Source organism: Chinchilla lanigera, unplaced genomic scaffold (genome assembly GCF_000276665.1).
Source record: "Chinchilla lanigera isolate Chin_1 unplaced genomic scaffold, ChiLan1.0 scaffold00005, whole genome shotgun sequence".
In the NCBI taxonomy this organism is placed as follows: domain Eukaryota; kingdom Metazoa; phylum Chordata; class Mammalia; order Rodentia; family Chinchillidae; genus Chinchilla; species Chinchilla lanigera.
This window is the reverse complement of record NW_004955406.1, coordinates 42,268,317-42,277,197: the sequence shown is the minus strand read 5'-3', so window position 1 is coordinate 42,277,197 and position 8,881 is coordinate 42,268,317. Positions and strand designations below refer to the sequence as shown.

General features: G+C 54.2%; 1 protein-coding gene across 1 annotated transcript in view; it reads right to left on the bottom strand.

Annotated features, from left to right (window-relative positions):
- Window positions 1–720: 720 nt before the first annotated feature.
- Window positions 721–8,881, bottom strand: part of Mapkapk2 (mitogen-activated protein kinase-activated protein kinase 2) — a gene marked incomplete at its 5' end in the record, with an annotated part of 44,620 nt that continues 36,459 nt past the window's right edge. Inside the window, 9 exon segments of the mRNA XM_005375484.2 lie at window positions 721–2,294; window positions 2,872–2,952; window positions 3,072–3,157; window positions 3,483–3,607; window positions 4,012–4,087; window positions 4,595–4,721; window positions 5,127–5,206; window positions 5,453–5,517; window positions 5,696–5,835. Of these exon segments, the coding sequence (XP_005375541.2) occupies window positions 2,151–2,294; window positions 2,872–2,952; window positions 3,072–3,157; window positions 3,483–3,607; window positions 4,012–4,087; window positions 4,595–4,721; window positions 5,127–5,206; window positions 5,453–5,517; window positions 5,696–5,835 (924 nt within the window).

The window sequence follows — 8,881 nt, the reverse complement described above, 5'->3', positions numbered from 1 at the left end:
TGCTCTGTGACCACCACAGTGCAACCCCCCCTTGGTCTCCTCACCCATGAACAAGAACAAACAGCCACCTGGCTTGCCTTTCTACAGGCCAGCTCTGAGGGACGCAAGTGAACAACTGATCCAGGACATGTGCTCTCCCTACCTGACTGGGAGGGGCAGTGATGGGTTCAGTAGACCAGCTCTTGCTCTAGGTACTGTAATTCAATTCACACCAACCCAGGACCTCAGTGCCCACCCAGAGGTGGGGAAAATGTCTAGGAAAACGTAACGTCTCTTCTGGCTCCCAGGTAGGGGTCTCTGCCTGGTCCCTACTGCCCCCTCCTGGAAATCTTCGGTACTACATCAACCTGCTCCCTGATGCCTCCCTGAGGGACCCAAATTCAACACAACACCCTCCTTCCAGGACCCCACATGGGTAGTCCCCCCAGGTTGACAGTGCCAGCACCTGTAGCCACTATCCAAGAGTCATGTGTCGAAAAGTAACTTGGACCCACAGACAATATTTGGCAAAGAGGAAGGTCTCCCAGGTTCTTGTCACTAGAAACGGAGCCGCACCCCTTCCCCCCACACCAGACACGCCCTTACCACGGAGGCCCTCTTTGTACCGCCCAGGGGACCGGCTCTGTCCTCCCTGGCACATTAGACCTCTCCGCGCATGGGAAGTGCAGAGAGCAGGGATCAAGGGCCTGAACCTCAAGAAAGAAAGAGAAAGGAAAACTCTCAACTATTAAATCTGTTTAGTAAAGACAATTTTGCTCATACAAAACAACAGTTTACAACAGTCTGAGTGTCGGACACACCATCACAGACAAGGCAGGTGCTGCAGGCACCCAGGGCCCTGTCCCCAGGCCCGGAGAGGACCCAGGGGCCCCTCCACCACCAACCCTGAGGAGCCACCCCCTTCCTCCCCAGAAGGGAGGGCCAATGTGGGACCATAACACAGAGGACTCTCCCACGCTGCTCCTCAATCCTGGGGGAGCCCCTCCCTTCACAGGCTGAGTTGGGGGACAGTACAGTGGCTAATGGGCAGGGGCAGAGTCGGGACATCTTTGGTGCAAAGACTGCCCCCATCCCTAGGCCACACAATGGAGATGGGGGCGTGGCCACAGAGAATGGTCCTGCCCTCACCCACAGGAGGAGCTGGCTGCTGCCCCCAGCCAGGAGAGAAGCACGAACGCAAAAGCATCGCAGCCTGAGCAGCCTCGGCTCACCTGTGAGAGCTAAGAGGTGCCCACTGAGAAATGGCTAAAACCCGAGGAAATCCACAAGCATGGGCGATCGTGGCAAGAAGAGAAGTCCAAAGGCTCTTCAGAAGGTCAGCACCTCCGAGGACCAAGGACCGCTACGCTACATGGGAAAGGGGTCCTGAGGGGTCCAGTCTTCCTGATCGCTGCACCAGTGCCCAGTCACTCCCCTCGGCTCCTGGAACCCAGCTACCAGGCAGCCCGCAGCCAGCCTGGCTCCATCTGGATGAGCATCCCAGGCACTTAGGCGGGCTCAGTATGGGTAGGGAGGGAGAGGCTCCGGAGCCCTGCGGCCCAGGCCCACTGAATGCACAGTCCCAGGCACAGGTCTGGGCATGGCACATGCATACAAACACAGTTACTCCTTCTGTCTGGCACACTGGTGAGGGCTGAGTGCTCCAGAAAAGGAGCGGTAGGCACCCCCACTCAGGAGGCCTCGAGCTCCCACAACACTTGAGCCCGTGGGGACTCCAGGCATAGCGGGAAACAGGGAGGACAGGTAGACAAGGCAGGCACACTCCCCACAGCTGTTTCCACAGATACTCTGGCTCTACCCCAGCCAGACCTTTGCAGTACCAGGGGGAAAGGGGTCCAGTGGAAAGGAAGAGGATGGGCTAAAGGACAATAAAAGATTTCATAAAAACTCTAGGTCAAATTACTGATAAAATTGCAAAATGAGCACAGGTTCAGGAGCACCTTGCTCCTGTCTCTCCACAGCCCCCCAGCCCCTCCCACTCCAGTGTAGCCAGAACCAAAGGCAGAATTCAGCCACAGGCTCAGTTCCAGGCTCCACACAGCTGAGGAGGAGAGGAGGTGGAAGTAGACAGTCTGTATCTCTTCATTTAAAAAATATATTCATGTAGAGAGTTATTGCTTGTCCTCCAGTGGGGCGGGAGGCACAGCGGCTCAGTGGGCAAGGGCCGCAGCCTCCAGGGCCCGAGCTTTCTTCCGCCTCTTCAGAAGCAGAGGGTTCGATGCATCTTCAATCTTTTTTATCTTGATCTGCTCATAGTCGACACGCATTGTGGCCAAGGCACTGGTCATCTCCTCCTAGGGGCAGCAGCAGCAGGAGGAAGGCACAAAGCAAAAGCAAGTGACAGGAGGGCGGGAAGTGTGAAGAAAGAGCATGAGAGAGGAGACAGGAGGCAGGCGAGTGCAGGGGCGGGGCACGTGTGAGAAAAGAGGAAGGCAGGCCAGTTAGTGCACTGAGCAGGTGACCATGAGTCACCCAGAGCTAGACCCACACAGCCTCCTAGGACCCTGCAGTGAGGGCAAGAGTCCTGAACAGATCAGGAGCTCTGGCTGGTCCCAGACGGTCACCAGCTATGTGACCTAAAATGGGTCACTCCCTTTTGGGCCTTGGTCCGCTCCTATCAGAGGGCCTTTCAGACCCCTGAGGGACCTGAGCAGCAAGGGCTGGCAGAACACAGCTGCAGCAAAGTCTCCACAGGAACACAGCGCCTCTGCCTGGCCCTGCGTCAGGGAAGCGGCTCCCAATCACTGTTCGTGTTGGCAGCGAGACAAGAGAACCACCCCTCCCCTACCTGCACCACCCTATCCTGGCATCCCCACACAGCCCTGCCTGCCCAGAGCCGCAGCTCAGGCCTCCCGCCAGTGGTACCCTCACCTTGACATCCTCCCACCGCTCCTTGTCTTCCTTCAAGACTCGGCTGGTGTGGAGTGGGGTCTGAGGGACCTTTGTGGATTGCTGAGGAGAGATAAGGGATTCCAGTGAGAGCTGGGACACACAAGGACCTGGCAAAGGCTCAGCCCAAGGACAGTCCTTGCGGACCTCGCTTCCTCGCCCGCCTCGCACACCGGGCTCACCATAATCCAAGGGTGGTTCATGAACTCCGTGATGGTCATTCTCTGAGTAGGCTCTGTTTTTAGCAGGTTCCGGATAAGCATTTTCACTGTTGAGTGGCAAAGGGGACAGGGACAGCTCAGGGGTCACTCCCTGTTTTGTTCCCTGCCAGTTTTCAGAGGATACCAGGCTCAACAGGGATTGCCACAGAGGCACACTGAAGTGGCCCCAAGGACCAGTGTGCTCTCCACTTTCTAGGGCCTCATGGCCCACATCAAGGCCTTTGCTCAGGCTCCACACAGGTAAGGCCCGCCCAGCAGCAGGAGACAGACCACCTCATATTCATGTGTGCACACACACATGCGTACACACACACGCGTGAGCACACAGCTGCACATGAGGTCTTCCCCTTGTCCCAAAGGCTGGGTTCCTACCTTCCTCTGATACTTCTGACCACTCTGGATTGGGAAATTCATACTGGCCCATTCGGATACGGGTCTTCATGCCCGGAGAGATGGCAAGGCCATGATTGGAATAAAAGGGGGGATACCCACACAACCTGTGCAAAGAGGAGGCAGAAAGAGAGGGACAGAGCAGATGTTATTTAGGGGGCCTGCACCAGAAGTAGGATGCAAAATTGGTTCTATTCCTTGTATAGGTCACGAAGAAATAGGGGCTCATTGTGTAAGTACAAAACACAAAGTCAAGGACAGGGCCCGGGAACCTAATATACAAAGAACTTGAACCACTTTCTAACCTATTAGCTTCTACCTACGACTTTGCAGTCATAATTCACTAAGCATGGAGAGAAGAGGGCATACAGGGGATTGCCAGGGAATCCCCCATCCAAAAGGGCAATGGTAGCATTTGCCTCTTCCTCTTGTCCTGGAGAGGCACAGGCCTCCCTCACCCCCTGCCCTACCACAGCCCAGCCCGGCCTGGCCCCCTGCCCAGCACACTCACAGGATGTACATGATGACACCCAAGGACCACATGTCACAGGACTTGTCATACTTCTCTGGGCCCAGCACTTCTGGAGCTGCAAACCAAAGATCACTATGGGTGGGCCTGGGAACACTGAGGTCTACCCCAGTTTCTCTGCAGTGCTCCCATCCTAAGCCTTCAGCCCACCATGATGGACAGCAGCTGAGGTGGGAGGAGAGCACGGCCCTTCCTCCAGGAGGAACCCTGCACATGGAATCTTAAGATGAAAACTGCTACTAGACTCTCAGACCCACACTGTCTGTTTCATCTCATAAACATGCTCTGGAGCCAATTCTGTGCCTGTCAGCCGAGGCAGCACAGCCAGGTCTACGAGAATGTGATGGAGATGATGGCTCCTCTCAGGGAGACTGAGCAGGCAGACAACATGCTGCCACAATCTCAAGTAGACGACTCCTCAGGTCCTCCGTGCTGGCTGAACCCTGACAGCCCTCCTTCACATGGTGTCCCACCAGAACCAGCAAGGTCCACAAGAACACAACTCCCGCAGGACCTGTGGACCCCGGGGTCTGCAAGAAGAGGGGTGAGCAAAGTCTGGACTTACCTACATAGTATGGTGTGTAACAAGGAGTGGTCAAAGAGTTGTGGCTGGTGGTTTCCTTGGCAAAGCCAAAATCAGTGAGTTTCAGTATAGCATTGGGCCTTTTGGAGGTGTATAAGAGATTCTCTGGCTACAGAAAGAGAGATGGGTAAGTAATAACTCTGCCAACCCTGATCAGGGCCATCCCCCACCCATCTCTGCAGTGATACCACGAGGAGCACCACGCCACAAGCCAGTCCCTGCCTTGCAGGGCTGGCAGAACATCTGGAGCTGTGGTGCTGCGGTGAGCACCACAGGGCAGAAAAGCCCAGGGTGTGACAGTGGTGTGCTGATGGGGAGAACCACAGCCTGGGCGTGGCCAGAGGGCATCACTGCCGGTTTGTGGTTTGACCATGGGCAGAGAGAGCAGGCCCAAAGGACAGAAAATGGCACACTGCCCTGTTCTACCCTCAAGACTCTGCCTGACTTTGGCAGGCGCCCTCAGGTGACCACAGGTTCATCCCACAGCGTCCCAGCACTCAGGCACAGCTGGCACCTTGACATCCCGGTGGGCAATGTTGATTGAATGCAAATACTGGATAGCCTCTCCAATGCTCTTCATGATTTCTGATGCTTCTACAGAGAGTAGAGAGGGTAGGAATCAAAGAAAGTCACAAAGCTGTGTCACTCGGTTTGAAAACCTCAAACTTAGTCCAACCCTGTGCAGTCTGAGGCTCCCACACCCATCTCCCACTCCAGAAACAAGGAAGCCAGGAGGGGCCTGACCAGCTGAGGGACCCACCCTGGCAGGCAACAAATGGACAGGCAGCAGTGTCCTGCCACCACGCCTGCCCAGCCCACCCCAGGCCAGGCCCTTCCTACCTCTTTCCGTGAATGCTTGGTCGCCTCGGTCCTGGATTCGGCTAAAGAGTTCTCCACCATCCAAACTGAAAGGAAGCTGCAGTGTAAGCTGGGGAACACAGAGCCCACCACCACACTCCACACCCCCAAGGGATGGCAAGCATTTTACGTTCCAAGCCTCAGGGTCCACGCAGGGGTGTCCTCAGGGGAGGGGCTCCTGAGCAAGGTGGGGACAGGCCAGGTCAGACACAGCAGGCGGCTTACCACTCCATGACAATCAGCAGGCACTTCCTCCCCGCATACAGGTTCTCATAGACGTCCACGATGCGCACTATGTGAGGGCACTGGGAGGCGCGCCAGTGCAGCTCCACCTCCCTGCGGGCCTTGGGGCAGTCCTGCAGCATCTGCAAGCCAAGCGCCTCCTGAGCACTGCAGGCTCTGAGGGGCTGGCACTCTCCGTGCCGTGCTTTACACCCGAGCCCTGGTGGCAGCACTGCCACAGACGCACTCCCACTCCAGCCGGCCCCGCAGCGACTTCCCTGGTCTCTCCTTCTAGATCTTGAGAGGACTCTGCAGCAACTCCACCTGCTCTACAGAAAACCTCACCAGGACCCCTGCAGGAAGTCAACAGCAAGGCAGAGATTGGCCTTCCCTGAGCTCAGGGCATGAGGTACACAGAAGGCACCAGCAGCCGGCCAGAGGGGACAGCAGTGAGGGGTGAGGGGAGAAAGGCAGCCTGGGAAGAACTAAAACAGTAACGAAGAAGGACCCAGAGAGGGAGACTCTGGGCTCAGACTCAGCAGGAATGGCACCGCCAAAGTCTCCTCCTTTCTACCTGTGGTTGGCTTCGAACAACACAAGGCCCCCAGTGAGCCAGGTGTGGGTCTCAAGCACAGTGCTCAACACATCTGCAACCCACAGGTTGCATAATCACTGGCCTCCTCTGTGTCCCCTCCTCCTCCCTACCCAGCCATGCAGGGTAGTTAAGGCCCTGGGCTGAACTCTGGCCAGTGGAAGCCAGGCTCGTTAGCTCAGTGCTTTCACTAGTGACTGGTGAGGAGCAAACCTAAGAACCAGCTGACCCAGAAGGGTTTTATAGGAAATCTATGGAGAGGCCACCACAAAACAGGACAGGGAACTACATCATCTCTCCTGGAACCATGCCAATCACCCCAGAACTGCTAGGGGAGCCCCCAGTCATTACTAAAAAAACAAACCAATTCACTGCAGAATCATGAGAAAACCCTTGCTGACATCCCTTGTGACTTCTTTGTGGTATAATAAACTTTCCTGACTGCTTAAACTGATTTTAGCAGAACATTTTTATTGCTTGGTGTGAAAAGCATCTCGATACAACTCTCCTTTAAAATGAAGCGACAGGGACTGGGGATGTAGCTCAGCAGCCACACGCCTGCCTGGCAAGCATAAGGTCATGAGTTCGATTCCCAGCACGAGAAAAAAACAAAAAAAATATTTAAAAATAAAATAAAATGTGATGACAGCATCTCCTTCACAAAGATGCTGTGAGGGCTAAATATTTCTGCAAAGAACCTAGCAGAGTGTCAGCCATGAGCTCAGTAACAAGAGCTGTCATTTTCATTATAGTTTCTACTAAGCGCAGACAAAGATGTCAAAATAATTACAAGGGCCCGCACAGACTTTCCCCTGTGGGAAGTCAAGATCAGCCCCACCCAGAACACACTCCAGCTGCTTGGGATATTTCATGGCCTGAAAAGAGAGACAGAGACAGATAGAGACAGAGACAGAGACAGAGAAAGGAGACAGAGACAGACAGAGAGACAGAGACAGAGACAGACGGAGAAACAGAGACAGAGACAGACAGAGAAACAGACAGACACACAGATTGAGTGGGGGAGGGCTGCAGAACAAATGGACAGGCAGAAGGACCTGGCAAGAACTGGGAGGGACTAAGTGATACACAGCAGCATGGGGGTAAGTGGGGGACGCTGTAGGAAGAGTGTAGAGACTGCTGGCACACAGGAGTCCCCAACAATAAAGCCAGCATGCATTTATGATATGGACCACAATATGCGGGGCTTTTTCTGACTGTACAACAATTACCATCTTACAGGACAAGAAAACTGAGGCTCAGAGAAGTAGCAGCCCAAGGCTATACTTCTGGGATAAGACGGAGCCAGTGCTGAAACCTGGTCCTTAGAAAGTCCAAGCTTTCCCACCATAACCACCCAACCCTGAAGAGGAGGCTGGAGGATGAAACTTCTCAGCATGACTCTGCAGGGGCAACTCCCCAAAGAGGTGTCCAGGAGCAATGAACAACTAGACAGGCCATGTTCCCCCCACACCAACAGTTGCAGGTGGCAAGGTCCCCATGGAGTTACACTGCCACCTTGTGGCCACAAGTCCTGAGTTCTGCCACTTTTTACTTCACTCATCTGGGTTGAATGCAAGAAAAAATGTATTTTACTTTCCCATGCTCCAGGAGGAGAAACGAGTGAGCCACTCCCACGGGTGCTCAGGAAAGAGGCAGAAGAAATCTGGTATGGGATCCAGGAACACAAACAACTGGGATCAAACATGACCCAAGCAAGCACTGGCATTCCCTGCAAGGTGCAGGTTTCATACCACAGATAAGTGGCGGGAGGCAGCCTGGAACTGGCACACAATCAGCAAAGGGGGGTTGACACATGCTCCCAGCAATGTGATGCACTCATTCTTCCTGGCAGATTCTCTCCAAAAGGCCAATAAAAAACTTTCAGTGAGCTGAGCGTGGTGGTATACAACTCTAATCTCAGCACTCTGGAATACTGAGGCAGGAGGATCACAAGTTCCAGCCCAGCAACTTAGCCAGATTCTGTCTCAAAATAAAAATGGGCTGGGGATGTAAGTCAATGTGAAGGCCCTGGGTTGAATCTACATTACTACCAAATAATTATTTTAAGTTTTCAGTAAAATCTTTTTAAAAAACGCTTCTAACCCATGGGATAACGGCTATAAGAGCGCTGAGTGCACGCCTTCCAGAGCAGCCGACAGAGGGGCCTCCGCCACTCCCATGGGTGCGAAGGCCCAGTGGCCCAGGGAGGACAGTTAAAAGCTGTGTCACCCCTCAATTATCTTGTTTTGAAATTTTATTTTTTTTCTCTTTTAAAAAAAAGCTGTGACATTTACTCAGAGCTGTCACTGTGTGGCTGTGGATTTACCACCAGAAGGGACTTAAGCCCTGGTCTGGAGCTGGCAGTTTGGGACTCAATGGCCTGGGAGAGGCCCGGGGCCCTGTAAGCCAGCTCTGTGTCTACAAGGCTGAGGCGATGCCCCGGCCTGGCCTCTCCCTCACAGAGCCCTTGTATCTCATAAAATGAGCCCACACAGTGTGCTGTTATCAGAAAGGTGCTCAGCACTACTGCCAGTGCAGGGTGGGTGTGTGTGTGTGTGTGTGTGTGTGTGTGTGTGTGTACAGCACTGCTGCCTGTG